Source organism: Vigna unguiculata, chromosome 8, assembly GCF_004118075.2.
Source record: "Vigna unguiculata cultivar IT97K-499-35 chromosome 8, ASM411807v1, whole genome shotgun sequence".
In the NCBI taxonomy this organism is placed as follows: Eukaryota; Viridiplantae; Streptophyta; class Magnoliopsida; order Fabales; family Fabaceae; genus Vigna; species Vigna unguiculata.
This window is the reverse complement of record NC_040286.1, coordinates 17023904-17042409: the sequence shown is the minus strand read 5'-3', so window position 1 is coordinate 17042409 and position 18506 is coordinate 17023904. Positions and strand designations below refer to the sequence as shown.

The following is an 18506-nucleotide window of genomic DNA, read 5'->3' as shown; positions in this document are numbered from 1 at the left end:
ACTTATGTTAGGCCACAAGTGAGTACGAGATCAGAACATATGCCTTTTGGAGGAAGTTTTAGTGCAGTGTCATGACCAGAAAAACCATAAAATTTACCTTGTCTAAGAGTTGTGGGATAGTTGTAAGAGTGTCATGACCAGAAAGACCATAACAAACTAACCTTTACAAAAATATTATATTCCCCATTTATAAGAGTTATTAATTGTTGGAATCAAACTGAATTCTTAAACTACAATTCGAATGACTTCTAAGAACAAATTGTATATGCAATTTCAAAGAAACCAAGAAGAATAAAGAACAAGTTTATACTAGTTCACTCAGCTACATCTAGTCTACTTTGCAACTTGAGCAAAGTGTTCCACTCATTCAAAATATTACAATGTTTCTTACCAAACAAAGAAACTATTACAAACATATTTCTTGAACCCTATAAAAGGACTACCCAAATATGCAAAACCCTATTGCATACACTAAGAACCTTTCCAAAATTATCAAGAACTAAATGATTTATTGCAATTTACATGGAAGAATTAGAAGAATCAGTGAAGCTTAGGTCACTTGACATTGTTTCGTCTGGATATAAAGTAGGCTTTGGAGGTATTTTCAGGTTTTCAATGTCTCCTTCAAGCATTTCAACTACTTCACTCATCGTGGGACGATCATTTGGTTTCAGCTGTATGCACCAAAGAGCAACTATAATCATTTTCTTTACTTCTTCCTTTTCTTCCTCTTTGACGTCTTCAATATCTATATCTTTTTCTTTTCCAATATATCTATAAATCCAAAAGGGAAAATATAGTTGACTTGAATGTTCTGCATGAGAATTTAGGTTTTTCCTTTTGTTTGTCATCTCCATCAGAAGCATTCCAAAACTATAAACATCAGCCTTGTGAGATATTTTTCCAATGTTATTATAAAATAATTCTGGAGCCATATACCCAATGGTTCCTCTTACTCCTGTCATTGTGACAATGCTCTTATCTACTGGATATAATTTTGCCAATCCAAAATCAGAGACCTTGGGGGTGAGCTTTCCATCCACTAAGATGTTGTGGGGTTTAATATCAAAATGCAGAATTTTCATCTCACACCCATGGTGAAGATAAGCAATCCCTTGAGCTATTCCAATTGAAATATTATATATTTCATCATAGCTTAAATGTATATTTCCATCTTTGGAAAAAATAATTTTATCCAAAGATCCATTTGACATAAATTCGTAAACAAGAGCACGTTTTGATCCTTCAACACAAAATCCAACTAATTTTACAATATTTTGATGATATATTTTTCCGATAGTTGCAACTTCATTAAAAAAATCTTGTCCAATACCTTTTGATTTATCTAACATTTTTATTGCTACATAAGATCTACTAGACAACTTTCCCTTAAACACGGAACCATATCCTCCTTCACCCAATTTATCTTTGAAACCTCCCGTCATTTTCTTGATTTCCTTGTATGAATATCTAATAGGCATCAAATTGGCATGTTCCAAGTAATTTTCGATGTTTTCGTACATCGATAAATGCCGCCTTTTCCATTTGTATATCAACAGTGCGAAAAATGAAATCACCCCAAACAAAAGTTTGCATGCCAAGAAGGATGGTAAAACATAGTGTCCAATAATTAAACCTAATTTATAGTTGCCGTCACCATCAAATTCTTTTTGTCCTTTTATTGTTTCAACCAGACCTGTAAGTTAATATCATAAAAATAACCATGTTTGAATAACTAATGAGTAAGAAAACGAAATGAAAGTGCAATGAATTGTTAATATTTGGAACGAAGTAAAGTGGTAGAGACTGTGATATAATCAAAAGTAAATAATAATGCCAATTCATTTTAACATTTTTTCTAGTAAAACTTTTTGCATGGTTACTATATAGAAGTAGAGCAACTCACCTATCCAGGCAGTATAAATAGTATCTGCAAAAAAAAAATTAGTTGAGTGAATACACAGTGTGATAAATAATTGTTTGATTGATTATAATGTTAAAATGAGATGCAATGAATAAGATATCACTTTATTAAAATAAAACACAAGAATTAGATTCCTAAATTGATACTATGTATAAATTTAGTATCTCACATTATAGGACCAAATTGATTAACGATTGTAAAAAATAAAAGCTAAACTTAATTATTTTCGGTTATAGAAAGGGTCAAAATAATGTTATGCAAAATTTAAGGATAGATTTGATATTTTAATAACATATATCTTGTTAATGATATATATTATGCTACGGAATCATTGTTTAAAATTGATATGTATACCAGCGAACGGTTATGTTCCAAGAATTTACACATCTACACATACCTATACATGTATTTAACGACTTATAACTTTAATAGAAAAATTATAGATATACTAAAACTCATTTTACGACTAATTAATGTAATTGTATACTCATCAGTGTGATGTCCTAAAACTCGTTATACTCATCGGTATAATTGGCCATTAACATGTGTGCATTGAGTATATCACATGATCAATAATGAATTAGAAATTACATATAGTTTTTTCATTGTGCGTAATTCTATCTGATAGTTATCGAAAAAAAAAATAGAATATGAAAGTTGTGAAGCATAAAAATTGGTTCTTGTTAGCAAAGGTAATTGGTTCTTGTTAGCAAAGGTAATGAACTCGAAGTTATATATAATTTTTTACAGCGCATAATTGAATATGATAATTATCCAACAAAAAGAAAAAAAAAAACATGATAGTTGAGAAGAATAAAATTTATTGATGCTATTATGTATGTAAATGAAGCAAAGGTAAACAAACTAAGATGATAAAAATCTTACCTTTTGCATATAATAGAAGCTGGTACCATATTGGCCTGCCATCTGAAAGTGAAACAAAATATATATCATTTTCTGACTTCCTTTGATCACAAAACAATTAAAAGAGATAAGTTTTATTCAATTCAAATCAATAATTAAGGAAAAACATCACTTTAATTAAACGTAAAAGAATCTTACGAAGTTAAATGTCTATAAAAATGATTATCTACAGAACATAAGGAACAAAATTTAATTATATGTACGTTGAATATATTTCAAATGATAATTACATAATAAAGGGTTTTAGGAAACATTTAAAGAAAAACTATTATTGTACATCTTCTGTACACCTATATTACATTTTTAAGAATTAGTTAAATTAATTAAGAAACATCACATTTTAATTTTTTTTTTTTTGTTAAGATCACAGCATTTTAGTTAAATTACTAGAATTGAGTTGAATTTCGAAAAATGGTCACAAGAAATTCATAATAGAATTTATATATTTACTTCCTTACCACATATACTCAAAATTGACAGGAACCTGTGGCAGTTGGAGCAATCAACCCTCCCGGAAGTGTCCAATATGCAGGAGCTACCCATTGAATTTACGCAAATGTCCTGGCAGGCGCGATTCATCCACGAAATCTCAAACCCATAGGCTAGTGCCTTGTGCATCTCACTGTACGAATATTGAGGTGTGTGCAAACCCCACCAAGATGTGGGAGTAACCAGTGCTACATTACAACCAACTTCTAAGTCCTCTGATATTAGGTCCCCAGCGATAGCATATGTATAACCTTTGGATTGCCAATTCACGCACGAAGCAGTATCTACATACTTACCATTGTCACTCACTGAATGGTTACAATTCATGAAAACTACATGTTCGTAAACCGGATTTGAACGAACCACGTTCCACCTTCTATTATTAAAATAGATAGGTTGATCAGATACTCGTCGCTGACCACTTTGGTATGCATCCTTATCCATGTTGATGTAATCATAGGTATCACTGAAATTGGATCGAGACAAGAAATAGCGAGGGATGGAGGAGCAATTTGATTGCCGAACGCCCGGATCAACCACTCGGATTGTGAAATTATTGTAGTTGATGGCCTGCACATGGTATTTTCCGGAGTACAAAGATAAAACGGTAACGTTATTTTCACAGGTGAGCTCATACCTGTTGTCGCCGCAGTGATCTGGGTCACCGTTTAATCGGAATGGATGCGTTATGTTCGTGATTTTGCCACAGGAAGAAGGGGCACACGCATGATCAAAGTGCTTAGTAGCACAAATTTGCTGAAGTCGAAACAGCAGAATCACCAACAACGCACTCTCTCTCCACATACCGTTTCTCGTCGAATCTCAATGATGAAGGCAGAGATCGCCCTACTGAATTTTGTTTGGTGTAACTGTATAAGCAAGGAGGTTACGTATGTATCTTTTTCTTTTATCGAATTAGGGTAATGTTACTAAACAATGGATGAACAATCCAAGAAATATGAACACGTTTTAGAAATAAGAGAAAGTTGTTCGAAATTCTAAATTGATTAAAAAAGATCAAATGTTATATTATATAGAATAGTCCACACAGCATTTTATAAATTAGTTTTTAATATTGATTTATACTTAAAATTTCTTTTCTTAACCTATATGAAAGTCTTTCTTATAAAAAATTGATTTATTGAATTTATTATTCATCCTGTTATCAGTTATCATGCTATCAGCTATCCCTGTCAGACTCCACAAAATATCAAGGTTCGTGGAAATTACCAATATACGTGTGTTGAATAGTCACGACGAGTGGCCTTGCATTCCAAAAGGTTTGCATTTAAGATGGAAGACTTGGACTAGGGGACTACGTTTTCTTTGGAAAATTCTGCACTAACACTTAAAACACAGGCGAAGACTTTGACGAGAAACCGCGTTTTTTGGATCCTTTGTTTCGAACGGGATTCCTAGTCATTTAATCATTATCCAAATATAAAATAGTGTAAGGATAAATTTTGGTTGTCTCTCGTTTTCCCTATCTTGCCAAAAGAGAACAAGCACCTGCAATTCTGGGATGGCGGAGTCTAGTGTGCTACCTCTCCAAGGTGATTCCTTATTGATAACACTACTGTTAATGTTCTTGCTTATCGTAAGTAGCAGCAGTCAAAACTGTGGGTTTCAACAACCGCCTATTAGATTTCCCTTCCAACTCGTTCACGGGATGAAAAATGCATGTAACTCTCCTGGTTTGTGTGTATATTGTAGTGAAAATAATGAGACCATGCTTGTTCACCCTACACTGAAACTCCGTGTGACATACATAAACTACCAATCTCAGATTATTTACTTGGAAGATCCAGAAAATTGCCTTCCGCAGAAATTTCTAAACCTCAACAATTTTACTATTCCGCCTTACGAATTTGATTCATCCGATGGACGACTAACATACTACTTGAATTTCTTCGATTGTTCTTCACTTGGGCTTCCACACCTCAGAAACAGGGACCAGATATCCACTAGTTCGCAAGACATGATTCGTTGTCCGACTTACGTTTCTAACTCTTACGAAAGCGTCCTTGAATTGGACCTAACATCTTGTTCCAAGATGTCCAACATCTTTTCGCAGGTATCGGCATCTGTCCTGCGGGTGAATCAGTTGAATTTGAAATGGTCTAAACCAAATTGTGGTGAGTGCGAAGCAAAAGGCAAAAGATGTCAATGGAAGAACAACAGCACAACGGAAATCGAATGTGTATCCAGTCCCAAACGAAGAATTCACATTTCCAAACAGTCTATTTTCATTGCTACAGGTGAGACCAGACTCTGTCATATTATACTTGACCTAGTTTCTAATTTTCTTTCTCTCTCTCTGTTTAATCCAGTCTCCCTATGGTATTGTAGGTTCTATTGTTTTGGGGCTGGTGGTTATTGCAGTGTTTAAGATGGTCCACCACTTTAGAAAGAAAGAAGAAGACCAAGCTAGAGTGGATAAGTTTCTGGAGGATTACAGGGCAGACAAGCCTGCAAGATTTACCTATGCTGATGTAAAAAGAATCACTGGTGGTTTTAAAGAAAAGTTAGGGGAAGGAGCTCATGGAGCTGTGTTCAGAGGAAAACTTTCAAATGAGATTCTCGTGGCTGTGAAGATCCTCAATAATACAGAGGGAGATGGGAACGATTTCATCAATGAAGTTGGAATTATGGGAAAAATCCACCACATCAACGTGGTTCGTTTGCTTGGTTTTTGTGCAGAGGGACTCCATCGTGCTCTTGTCTACAATCTGTTTCCAAACGGTTCGCTACAAAGCTTCATATTTCCACCGGAGGACAATGACCATTTTCTTGGCTGGGAGAAGCTGCAGCACATTGCTCTTGGCATAGCTAAAGGGATTGAGTATCTTCATCAAGGTTGTGACCGTCCCATTATTCACTTTGACATCAACCCTCACAATGTGTTACTCGATGAAAACTTCACCCCCAAAATTTCTGACTTTGGTTTAGCCAAATTGTGTTCAAAGAATCCAAGTTTGGTGTCCATGACAGCAGCAAGGGGGACCTTGGGATACATTGCGCCAGAAGTTTTTTCCAGAAACTTTGGAAATGTGTCTTACAAATCTGATATATACAGTTATGGAATGTTGTTGTTGGAAATGGTTGGAGGAAGGAAGAATGTGGACATATCTTCAGCACAAAATTTTAATGTTCTGTACCCGGATTGGATCCATAACCTGGTTGATGGAGATATCCATATCCATGTTGAGGATGAAGGTGAAGTTAACATTGCAAAGAAACTAGCAATTGTTGGACTTTGGTGCATTCAGTGGCAGCCAGTGAACAGACCATCCATAAAATCTGTCATACAGATGTTAGAAAGTGCAGAGGAAAACCAGTTAACTGTTCCTCCTAACCCATTTCACTCAACGTCTTCCACTTCTACTGGTAGACTCATTTCAACAAGACGTCCTATGGAGTTGGATGTGATTCAAGAATGAGGGAATAACAACTTTTACCCTCACAATTTTATTGATGTATTCGTAGTGGAAGAAAATAGTATATTAATTTGTAGAACAAAAGAATATGTACTTTATGTAATATGATTACATTCAAACAGTAGTATTTAAATCCCTTTTTGTTGTTTTCTTTTCACAAGAAAAAAACTTTTGGGTTTGAGTTAACTCTTAATATAAAGGTTTTTCTTTAAACTAAGACAACCAAAAAATAATTAAGCAAATCCATTTGTACTGACACTTGAATTTATGCAACTGTCATATATTTTTAATTCTATTATTGATGTAGTTATTATCATAATTCTTTTTCTTTCAATCCATTCAGTTGTAAAACTAAAACTGTATAAACTAGTTCAAGCATCTAAGAACCTAGAGAGTCTAACATCAGAGGAACATGTTGGTACACTCGAGGTTCATGAATTTGTGCTGTAAATGATATCCTAACCTTGTTATTGGATGGAGCATTTCAAAAATTGAAATGTTTTGTATTTGAATTGTTTGTAATTAAATTTCATTCATTTTTTAAATAACTTGTTTGGATAAGAAAATTAAAATACCTTACATTTCAATTTCTTGTTTGGAAAAAAAATTTGAATTTATTGTGAGAAAAAATTTAATTTTAACAATATTTATTTTACGCTTAATTATGTTTTGAGTTCATGATAAATTTGGAAACATGCTCAACAACCCAGATGGGTCGGGCAGACCCAACTACACGACCAGATTGGTTAGACCCGATGACCCACCCGAGCTGGACCAACTGGGAAGCCCAAACAGGTTGAGTGGCCCGATGATCTAGAGGCCTGATGGCCCATACTGCACGATTGTGCCGTCAAGTTCATCAATATGGCCCAGTCCAACCTGTCTAGGTCATTGGCACAATGCTCCAGATGGGTCCGATGACCCGAACGGCCCCGACGATCAAGACGGGCCTGACGACCTAGACGGGCCAAAGACCTGGACGGGCCCGATGACCTGGACGAGCCCGACAATCCGGACGGGCCCGAATACCCAGATAGGTATGAATACCCAGACGGGTCCAAATACCCAAACGAGCCCGTACACCTAGATGGGCTCGAAGACCCGAACGGGTCCAACGACTAGGATGGGCCTGAGGACCCGAACGAGCCCGACGACTCGAATGAGCCCTACAACTTGGACACGTTCGATGACCCGAACAGGCCCGACGACCTAGACGGGCCCGAGACTCGAATGGGCCCGACAACTCGTCCGGATAGTTTGGCTCGTACGAGTCCTCAAGCTCGTCTGGATCGTCGAGATTGTTCGTGTCATCAGGCTCGTCCGGGTCATCGTTCCTATTCGGGTCGTCAGGCCCGTCCAGGTCGTCGGGCTCGTCCGGGTCGTCCGACCTATCTAGATCATCGCGCCTGTCCTTGTCATCGGGCCCTTCTAGGTCGTCGGGCTCGTCCGACCTGTCTAGATCGTCACGCCTGTCCTTGTCGTCGGGCCCGTCCGGGTCGTCGGGCTTGTCCGGGTTGTCGGGCATGTCTGCATCGTCCCTCACATCTGAGTCGTCGGGCCCAATGATTTGGAAGGGCCCGTCCGAGTCTTCAGGCTCGTTTGGTTCGTCGGGCCCGTTCGGGTCGTCGGGCTTGTTTGGGTCGTTGGGCCCGTCCAGGTCGTAGGGCTCGTCGGGGTTGTCTGGCTCGTCTAGGTCGTCCGGCCCGTCCAGGGCATCGGGCCCGTCTAGATCGTCGGGCCCATTTGGGTCGTCAGACCTGTTTGGGTCATCGGGCCCATTTGGATCATCGGGCTCGTCCTGTTCGTTGGGCCTGCTCGGGTCTTCGGGCTTGTTCGGGTCGTTGGGCACGTTTGGGTCGTCGGGCACGTTTGGGTCGTCGGGCACGTTCGGGTCGTCGGGCACGTTCAGGTCGTCGGGCCCGTCCGGGTCATCGGGCATGTCCGGGTCGTCGTGCCCGTTCGGATCGTCTAGAATGTGAGGTTGAGTGAGAAGAATTTCAAATTTCACCTATTTTGAGGGTATTTGAATTTCTACTAATTTAGCTAATTGAAATCCTTCAAAAAAATGCTTGCATTTTAAATGTTTTTTAATTTCTCTATCCAAACAAAGCATTTCATTACAAAAAAATCTAAATTCTTCAAAAAAATGAATTGCTTCATTAAAGTACTCTATCCAAACACACTCTAAAGCTACACACTAGCTCTTCATGCTCAAAGGAAAAGATGAGCATCTTGTACCAAATATATGAAGATAGACTATGTGTTTGAGAACTCATTAGCCAATGAAGGGTCTGATGAAGAAGCATTCTTCTTTTCTCACACAGAAACTTAACAAGATGTGGAAAAAGAGAAAAGATTAAAGAGTATAAGGAAGTTCTAAGCAAATATTAAAAAGAACACAAGGGAAAAGTGGTGTGCTACGATTGCAAAAAGATAAGAAACTTCATGTCTAAATGTAAAGAACCAGAGAAAAACAAGAAGTTATTCAAGAAAAACAAAAGGTCTTCAAGAAAAATTTATAATATTCTACTCTTCGAAATAGGAGAGTCATCTTATTTGAAACTTGATCTTCTTTTATCTTATTACTCATGGGTCTATTATGTGGATGATTTGTCATCATTTTTACTCCAGTTTGAGTAAAAGCTATTTGACCTAGGCCTCATAAGTCATGCCATATATCTTAATGTGGAAAAATGAGTATTATTTGAAACTCTGTCACTCATGTGGACATCATTGACAAGGCTAAAGCTCTTAAGAATCATGAAGTTCATACTCAGATCAAATTAAAACCTAAAACATAATGCAAGGCTTAGGAGGGCCCATGACAAGAACAAATGCTAAATTAATCCAAGAATCCTTGTAAAACATGGTGGTTAATCTAATAAAGGTGTAGTTACATGATGGGGTCCAACATATGTAGGCCCACATGAGGAGGAGCTCTCACATGTATTATTTGCTTGGAATGAGAACAAAATACTCAATTGTTAGATTCTGAATAAAAGACCAAAAAACTTATTTATCTTTTGTTTTTTTTTTGAAAATGGGTATAAATAATATGAAAATGAAAGGAATAGACAAAATGTTTAGTTATCATTTCAAGAGAGAGAAATCCCTACCCAAGGTTCTTCCCTTAGCCATTTTCATCTTATCAAGAATTTGTTCTGTATCTTGTGACGATCTTCAAGGCTTATCAAACCTAATTGTTTGTTGTGTCTATTTTTATGTTTTTTTCATATAATTGCAATTTTGCAGGTCAAACTTTATATTTTCCAAATCTGCAAGTTTTAAGGTCAATCATTCATAATATCATTCTCTAAATCTCATTTATGTTCATATAATTTTATTAGTATTACGATATATGTTCAAACCCTCGTTAGGTCCAAAATTTATTAGGTCCAAAATTTATTGAGACTAAGCATAATCCTCACCATTTGGTATTAAGAGCTTGTAACTAGGGTTTATTTATTACGTATCTATTATTTTTTACAATAATTTGGTGAAGAAAGGATTGTGTTGTTGCTGGAAAAAAAGGTGTTGCTTATGACGAGTTTGGAAGTTATATTGTTATTATATATAGCAAAAACAAATCAAGTTTGCTTAATTAAGTGTCCTTTTTCTTTTGTTAATTTGTGTCCATTTTGTTTTGTTTTCTTTGGATAGAAGTTGTGTCTCATCTTCCTACCTTACTAGTTGTGTTGTCTTTTGCTTGTTTGTAGGTAGTAAGATTGTTCTTTGCTACTTCTATTTTTGTCAATGCCACATTTTGTTCTAAGGCTTTTTAGTGTCACTTTTAAAAGTTAATTATTGGTTAGAGATTGTTTGGTTTTTGTAAGAAACTTAAGTGAAGAATGAGTAAAAAAAAGAAGGCAAGAGTGCTTCATTATAGAAAAAGCCAATTTGAGTGTAAACACGGGTGAAACCATTCATAAAGTTTAAACATGAGGTGGATACTTGGATGGATATGAGAAAGGCTATGAGGAGACGTTTTGTTCCTTCACATTATCCTAGTGATCTACGTGATAAGTTGGAATGTTCCACTTAAGGAGAAAAAGGTGTCGATAAGTATTTAGAAAAAGATGGAGATGTGCATGATTAGAAGCAATGTGATTAAAGAAATTGGAATAAATATGACTATTTTGTTCAAGGGTTGAATGTTGACATTGGAGATATGGTGGAGTTGCATAATTGTGTGGAGATGGAGGAAGTGGTTTGTTTAGCCTTTAGGGTAAAGAAACAACTTAAAAGAAAGGGTGGGAAGAAAAGTTCTTCTAATTTAATTCTTCAAGTTGGAAGGAGAGGAATAAGAGAAAGAAAGGGAGGTGTTTCTTCTGGCAGTTCCAATAATGTTTTTTAAAAGAAAAATTCAAGCATCATAATAAACTAAAGAAAACTAGAAGAAGGAAGATATCTTTCTGCACCATCATAAATTTGAAAATTCCCCTTTGAATCAAAGTAAAAACTCTAGCTTGTTTTTTCTTCCCCATTTATTCCCTCCTCTTTCACCTTACACTCCAACTTCTATATTCTCTTTTGAACTACCAAACTCCTCCTACACCTTACTACTGCACCTTACGTATCAGCTTCTCCAAAAATATAAAAAAAAAAGGTTATAAAAGAACAAAACAAGAATAAGAAGAAGAAAGCCTAAGTCATGTATTTATAAAAAAAAAAAAAAAAGGTTAGAGATGTATTCCAGAACACCTAATCTTGAAGTCATTTTGGAATACCTATTCCGAAAAATATGTATTTCGGACCATAAGATATTTATGAATCTGAAAATAATTTTTGAAACACCTTTTCTGGAATTTTTTTGTATTCTGTATTGAATGTTTCAAAATATATTTCTAGATCCTAAAATATTTTCGAAACACTCAAATTAGAAAGATATTGTTTCTTACTTTTTGGATTGAGTGTATTGAAAAGCACTTTTCGAATTTGGAAATACATTCTGGAATAGTCAATTCGAAAAATATAAAAAATAAAGATGGGTAGAGATTTTTATTATAATTTTAAGGAGGGAAAGTTTGGAAATTACAACTTTTATGAAGTGCTTAAAAAAAGTTCAGAATAAGAAAGACCTAGAAATTTGTTGTTTTTGGGATGCACTTCTCTTTGGACATGTGTTACTCATTGCAACCCCACTTACACGCCACACTCCCATACCATTAAGACTATTTATTGTGTGCATCCCACACATTAATCATACACCTTTTTTTTATTTTATTTTATTTTTAAATAAATCTCACCTTTTACATATGTCCTGTTTGTATTTTTTAAATAATACAAAATATGTAAAAACCATAAACATTTAAAAATGAGGTTATAAAAATTAAAAACAAAAAACATTTTTTCTCACTTCTTATAAAAAATACAAGTACTCATGTCACCATCCGTATCATATATGTATTTCTTAATAAATAATAAATGCTAATAATAACTTACTTATCTATCTCTTAACTTCTAAAAGGAATTAAAACTAGGAATTTGAGTTAAGGTCCACTTAAGGTTTTTTTTAATTTTCCCGAATTACATCAACTAATTTAGTCTCCTAATCCATTGCTAAAAAAATATAAAAATAATAACCGAATAAATTAGGAGAACGTATGTCGAAAGTGAATAAGTTCATTTTTTTTTTTTCTAAAAATTGTTCAACTCCTTTCTTTTTTCCAAAGAAATTTTGTAAGTAATTTAAATTATTTTCCAGTTTATCAATTATAGTATATAGCCTCTATAATTGATTCTCTGAGCCAATTTACCTCTCGTTCATCAAAAATCTTCAACACTAGAGCATCTGAGATCACTAGAATGTATGTCATTATGTGAATTCAACTTTCACTTAACAGATAAGATAAATTTCTAAGAATTTTTTACTTGTACAACACATTCGTTGAGCAAGTTCAACTACCACTCAACAAAATGTCATTCTACAAAATTAGAGTGTGTTTGGATAGGGTAATTTAATGAGTCAATTCATTTTTTTAAAGAATTTAAATTACTTTGTGATAAAATGTGTTGTTTGGACAGAGAAATTAAAAGGTATTTGAAATGCAGGTATTTTTTTAAGGAATTTTAATTAACTAAAACAGTAGTAATTGAAATGCCCTCAAAATAGTTAGAATTTAAAATTCTTCATCTCACACACGAATATTCTGGTGCTCTCTCTGGTTCAGTGGTGCTCTCTCTGCTCCTCTCTCACAGCCTCGTTCCTCTCTCACAGTCCCGTCACTGTTCCTCTCTCACTAGCTTTGCTCACACGAATATTCTACTCCTCTGCAGGTACACAACATTCTTCCTCTTCCACCACATTTTTATTTCCTTCACACCATCACAACTTGTTCTTTCCCTTTTCTTCTCTACTTTTTGTTTTATTTTCATTGTTCTTCCTTATTTGGTTGTTGCATTTGGGATTTGGGTTTCAATGTTAGTTTAATATTTTGTGTTTATCATTTTTGTCCCATTTGCCTACTAAATATTCGATGAAATGTTCAAGTCACAATGTTAGTTTTCTAGTGTTAAACTTAAGCAAGCAATGTTAGTTTTCTGGTGGTGGCTTCTCATATGGAGGATGGAACAGTGGTGGAGGGAGAAATGGGGGGTTATATAATGGCGGTGGTTTTTCAGTTGGTGGAGGTTCATAGATGGGTGGAGGTTCAATTTTGGTATCCCAATTGGGGGAGGCTCATAAATGGGTATGTTGAAATTGGCCACCGCTGGTGTAGTAACAAGTGCCACTCCAAGAAGGAACAACAAGAGTGAGCGTGAAGAAGTCATGGGAACAACTTGTGGTGGAAACTGGTAACAGCGAAATAGTATTTATAGGGAGATACCCGAAAATTTTCTGTCAATATCATCAACCTTTTGTTATTTTATGCAAAATAATATTTAAATCCAAATTAAAGTCAAAAGTGTGGCAGGTATAATTTGTGATTTTGATATTTAGTACCCGGGAATGGATTTTTCACCCATTCAGGTTTAATGGAGTCTACTGGGAATTACATGTTCCCAGTTTTCAGTGTACAAATTCAAGCAGTGACTGTGTAACTATAAATAATTTGTCTGATATGAAAGTTAAATTTGCAACAGCACATAGATAAGAATCCTGTAATTTGCACAAGTTGTCTTGCCATTAGTCTTAAATTTCCCGCGTATATATTTTTTTATTGATAACATGGATTTTGCATTGGAAAAGTAACATAGTTGAGTTTGGCAACATGCATACCTAGATAAGATCTGACAGCTTGAGTGTAGGTGTAGTTTCTCCTGCCAGTGAGTTGGTCACCAGTGTAGGTGTACTTTTAGATACTATATTCAATATGGATTTTGTTGTTTAACTAATTGTTGTTTCCTTTTACTCTTTCAGTGCCAACATATTGTTAAGAAATGGATACTAGTATAAATGATGGTGCAATTATTTCAAGGAAACGTAAAAGAGAGGAATTTAAGAAAATCATTATGATTGTTGCTGCTTATGTTGTTTATATGTTTATGAGTGTAGCAGTATGGTATCACAATAATTACTTAGATAAGGAACCTGCTCGTAATTGGGAATTGGAACGACGTAATTTCATTAATCGTCTTTATAGAGGGACAGAAAAGATTGTATTGAACAACTAAGAGTTAGTAAAAGTGCGTTTCTCAAACTTTGTAAAATTTTAAAAGAGAGAGGTGGATTGGTAAGAACAAAAAATATTCCAATAACTGAGGCAGTGGCGATGTTTTTACATATCCTGGCTCACAATCTTAAGTACAGGGTGATACAATTTAGTTACTATAGATCAAAAGAAACAATAAGTAGACAATTTAATAATGTCTTAAGAGCGATAATGAAAGTGAGCAAGGATTATTTGAAGTTTCATACTTATAACCTGGAAGGTCTTGATGCAAGTAGATGGAGATGGTTTGAGGTATGTTTATTGATAATTATACTAGATTAATTAACTTTACACATTTGTATAGACATTACATATTAATAAATGTATGTTGCTTGTAGAAATGTGTTGGAGCACTTGATGGAACTCATATTCCGATAACAGATTCTCCAGAAGATAGGCCTAAATATCGTAATAGAAAGGGTGATGTCTCTACAAATGTGTTGGCAGTTTGTGGTCCAAATTTAAGGTTTATTTATGTGTTACCTGGGTGGGAAGGTTCTGCAGGAGATTCTCGAGTATTACGAGATGCTTTACATCGTCAAAATAAACTTAAAATCCCAACTGGTAATATCTTTTAAAAATAATATTTAATTTAATTTTAATTGAAGCCTATGATTTTTACTTTAAACTGTTGTAGGTAAGTACTTTCTTGTGGATGCGGGATATACTAATGGTCCTGGATTTTTAGCACCATATCGTGGGACTAGATATCATCTCAATGAGTGGATTGGGAACACCCCTAAAACTTACAAGGAGTTGTTTAATCTTCGTCATGCAAGTGCACGAAATGCAATAGAAAGGTCATTTGGGATATTGAAAAAACGATGGAGCATATTAAGAACTCCTTCATTTTTTGATATAAAGACACAAATAAGGATTATCAATGCTTGTTTTGTGTTACACAACTTCATCAGAAATGAGGGACTAACTGATAAAGTTTTAGAAGTTCAAGACCTAGAGCTTTTAGCTAATGTAGATGAAGAGTTAACCCTATCAAGGGAAATAATTCAAAACAATATCACAGATGAAGTTGCAACTATTCAAGTCACCGAAGAATGGACAAGATTTCGAGACACATTAGCAATGAATATGTTTGCTAGTTATCAAAGATGAAGTCACCTTTTATGTCATTAGTTGGCTTATTTCATTATGTGATTATTTCTTTATCTGAGATTGAGACTGGAGTTTTTGAGAAGAATTTGTTAATTTCAGGATATGATTCTTGCTTAGGGTTCAGGATATGATTCTTGCTTTGAGTTACATAGATGTTATGCTAATATGATCTTTTGATTATAACAATTATTGTGGTTTATGTTGTATGCTCAACATATCTATTTTCATTTATGTCTGACTTCTTTTTCACACACTTGGCACCCCCAATAATTTCAGGTTTTGAATCATATACAATGTGCATTTGAAATACTAAGATATTCTTTTTATCAGTATTAAAATAGCAGATACTGTATGCCTCTGTTATTATATTTGATTCAGAAATGGCATGTACAATCTCTGTTGTGTTTGAAGGAATTGTCCTAGTTCTAGAATGGGGGTTTTTGGGTCTGGTGTGGTGGGTTGTATTAGATACTCATGTTGCTGTGCCAAGATGATATTTCTTTTAGGATTCGTGACCGATGGTTTCTTGAATCTTTCTTTGAATCTGGCTAGTTTGCTTAAGTGGGATGGCTGTTGTTTTTCTCGGAGCTATGTTTTGTCATGTACTTGTTGCTGAAATGTGTTCACTTATAGTAGCATCTTACAGTTATATCCTAACATGCTAGATATCACTTTTAAGATAACTATTGTGAAACTCAATAAAGTAATCTATATCCGATTCGATGATGTTTTATAATTATTGTAAAGTTAAAAGAAAGATAAAGTATATATGTCTTGCCATTGTGAAACTCAATAAAGTAATCTATATCTGATAGATTAATACTTTTCTATTTCACTGCAAAAATGGTCTCTAAGAAAACTATAAAAATAGGATTTGGCTTTTTACAAGTTTATATATAAAATTTGATTGAAAAATCAAGGGAATCATTGTTTAAATTAAGTAATTGCTTTGAAAAATGCTCCATAAAATGAATGTGAAAATATACTAGCCTCAAAAGTTGCAAACAGTAACTATGATTCCCGTAATTTAGTTAATAAATGAAAACCTAGGAACTTAGGATTACAGCATAATATGGGTGCATTTAGTTCTGACTGTTTGTAGTTCTAATATTTGAGATCAATATTAAAGTTAATCTATTTTTATTAGTGTCACTATTAAACACTACATTCTATTCTCTGTAGTGTATTAGTGTCTTTCTTTTGTTATTTCTTTTGTTATTAAACCTTATCAAATATAATTACCACAACTTTTAAAAATAATTATACGCACATCTTGAGAATTTATGTATTGATTTGAATAATTTTTTCCACTCTAGTTCATAAGTAGTTCTCTTATAATTTCTTGATTATTGTAATTTTTCCTTGATTAATCACTCTACACCCATTTCACACCAATGTTATTGCCTATTAAAAACTCAATTATTATATAAGCAACAAAATTGGTATACAGATGGTACCCTGGCACTAAAAAGGAAAGTTGCTTATGATAATAATATATGAAAGTTCTCAGGTATGCATGTGCTATTAAAGTGAAATGTCTAGCAATTTCCTTTTGATTTCTTTATGTCTTTTTGTTTTCTAAGTACTGTTCAAAATCTTGTACTTGTTTTCAACCATATTATATAGTGCGAATATCTTCTGAATTTAATGTTGCCACTGCTCCAATCAATGGGTTTTCTCAGCATTCCTGGTGTACATTTGAAGCCACTGCTCTAGCCCAAAACTTGATATGCTATTTCATGATCTTTATGATCATCACAGTAAATTAAGAATTCTGCTTGAATTGATAAGTTTTGTAAATTTCTTGTTTATCTTTTAGAATCACTTCTGCAAGTTATTTGTTATGTGTAGGTTAAGAAAATATGAAGGGTAAAAAAAACATGACAGAAAGAAGCAATGATGAAACAAGAAGTTATTTTTCATGGAATTTGGAGATGGAACGTGTGTTAGCTGAAGTATTAAGAGATCAAAGAAACATGGGCAATAAGAGTGACGGAGCTTGGAAAAGAGTTGCATATAATGCTGCAGCTGTAGTGTTATCCAACAACTTCAAAGTCCAAGTCACTTGGGAGAATGTTAAAAATCGAATCAAACTTTGGAGATCATGGTATGGAGTTGTAAGTGACATCCTTGGTCAGAGTGGATTTGATTGGGATGGAACCAAACACATGATTACAGTTGGTGATGAAAATGTATGGAATGAATATGTCACTGTAAGTACTTTTTTACATGCAATCCTGTAGCAATTGTTTTTTTTATATGCCATTATATCTTTGAGTAAACAGTGATTGTATGGTTTAATTCCTTTGTATGGAATTGTAGTTGTGTTATTATTGACTTCTTCCTTTTCATTTTCAAGTCGCATAAGGAGGCTAGACATTTTCGATTCAAAGCAATTCCAAATTGGGATGATATAGTGGATTTATGTGCTAAAGATAGAGATACTGGTCATGGAGCTGAAACTACTATGGATGCTGATGAAGTCACGAGTAAAGAGGTAACTGAAGTAAATTTTGTGGGTTTGGAGGACTTGAATGCTATTATAGATTTGGAGGAACCAAACTCTAACTTAAAAAGAAAAGCACAATCTTACTTCAAGTTCTACTAGTACACAATCTCAAAGGAGAAAGATTAGTGAAAAAGAGCTAATGGCTGCTTCAATGAAAGATGTGGCTAAGTCTTTTAAGCGATTGACACATGTATATGGTGAAAAGGTTGATGAAAATGAAATCAAAGAAGTGCTAGATGAGGTGCGTTTAATGCCAAATCTTACTAAGGAACAATGGGCTAAAGTTGTTAAATGGTTAGCTGACATGCCAAAACAATTAGCTATTGTGAAAGCCCTTCCAATTGAGCAGAAGGAAGATTATGTTTTAATACATATTTCTACAACTTAAATCATGGTATGTAATATATATTTTCTTGTGATTGATTAATTTCATGGTATTTGGTTAAGTATGCTGCATA

At 34.6% G+C, this 18506-nt stretch overlaps 4 protein-coding genes across 5 annotated transcripts; 3 read left to right on the top strand and 1 right to left on the bottom strand.

Moving 5' to 3' along the window:
- Positions 1-264: 264 nt before the first annotated feature.
- LOC114193756 (rust resistance kinase Lr10-like) lies at positions 265-4398 on the bottom strand. Its single transcript, XM_028083681.1, has 4 exons — positions 3307-4398; positions 2810-2851; positions 1907-1930; positions 265-1696 (listed from the first exon to the last, which is right to left on the bottom strand). Exons 1-4 carry the CDS (start codon positions 4139-4141, stop codon positions 519-521), a joined length of 2079 nt encoding a protein of 692 aa, XP_027939482.1. The 5' UTR covers positions 4142-4398; the 3' UTR covers positions 265-518.
- Positions 4399-4660: 262 nt separating this feature from the next.
- LOC114193758 (rust resistance kinase Lr10-like) lies at positions 4661-6925 on the top strand. 2 transcript variants are annotated; one of them, XM_028083683.1, is made up of 3 exons: positions 4661-4890; positions 5282-5595; positions 5687-6925. In XM_028083683.1, the coding sequence occupies exons 2-3, from the start codon at positions 5316-5318 to the stop codon at positions 6775-6777; spliced, it is 1371 nt and encodes a 456-aa protein (XP_027939484.1). In that variant the 5' UTR covers positions 4661-4890; positions 5282-5315; the 3' UTR covers positions 6778-6925. The 2 variants fall into 2 exon arrangements, with proteins under 2 accessions (XP_027939484.1, XP_027939483.1); XM_028083682.1 differs by having other exon boundaries at positions 4665-5595.
- A 7561-nt stretch (positions 6926-14486) lies between these two features.
- Positions 14487-15539, top strand: LOC114194942. Its single transcript, XM_028085344.1, has 4 exons — positions 14487-14678; positions 14765-14990; positions 15064-15108; positions 15433-15539. Exons 1-4 carry the CDS (start codon positions 14487-14489, stop codon positions 15537-15539), a joined length of 570 nt encoding a protein of 189 aa, XP_027941145.1.
- Positions 15540-17419: 1880 nt separating this feature from the next.
- LOC114194941 lies at positions 17420-18147 on the top strand. The gene is made up of 2 exons (XM_028085343.1): positions 17420-17752; positions 17899-18147. Exons 1-2 carry the CDS (start codon positions 17420-17422, stop codon positions 18145-18147), a joined length of 582 nt encoding a protein of 193 aa, XP_027941144.1.
- Positions 18148-18506: the final 359 nt, after the last annotated feature.

Excerpts from the sequence above, each read along its gene's own strand:
- LOC114193756 (XM_028083681.1), bottom strand. The coding sequence starts at position 4,141 with ATGTGGAGAGAGAGTGCGTTGTTGGTGATTCTGCTGTTTCGACTTCAG. Across the intron at positions 2,852-3,306 it reads GTCAATTTTGAGTATATGTG|ATGGCAGGCCAATATGGTAC; the intron begins GTAAGGAAGTAA and ends TTTCACTTTCAG. Across the intron at positions 1,697-1,906 it reads TATTTATACTGCCTGGATAG|GTCTGGTTGAAACAATAAAA; the intron begins GTGAGTTGCTCT and ends ATTAACTTACAG.
- LOC114193758 (XM_028083682.1), top strand. The coding sequence starts at position 4,860 with ATGGCGGAGTCTAGTGTGCTACCTCTCCAAGGTGATTCCTTATTGATA. Across the intron at positions 5,596-5,686 it reads GTCTATTTTCATTGCTACAG|GTTCTATTGTTTTGGGGCTG; the intron begins GTGAGACCAGAC and ends ATGGTATTGTAG.
- LOC114194942 (XM_028085344.1), top strand. The coding sequence starts at position 14,487 with ATGTTTTTACATATCCTGGCTCACAATCTTAAGTACAGGGTGATACAA. Across the intron at positions 14,679-14,764 it reads GTAGATGGAGATGGTTTGAG|AAATGTGTTGGAGCACTTGA; the intron begins GTATGTTTATTG and ends TGTTGCTTGTAG. Across the intron at positions 14,991-15,063 it reads TAAACTTAAAATCCCAACTG|GTAAGTACTTTCTTGTGGAT; the intron begins GTAATATCTTTT and ends AAACTGTTGTAG.
- LOC114194941 (XM_028085343.1), top strand. The coding sequence starts at position 17,420 with ATGACAGAAAGAAGCAATGATGAAACAAGAAGTTATTTTTCATGGAAT. Across the intron at positions 17,753-17,898 it reads TATGGAATGAATATGTCACT|TCGCATAAGGAGGCTAGACA; the intron begins GTAAGTACTTTT and ends TTCATTTTCAAG.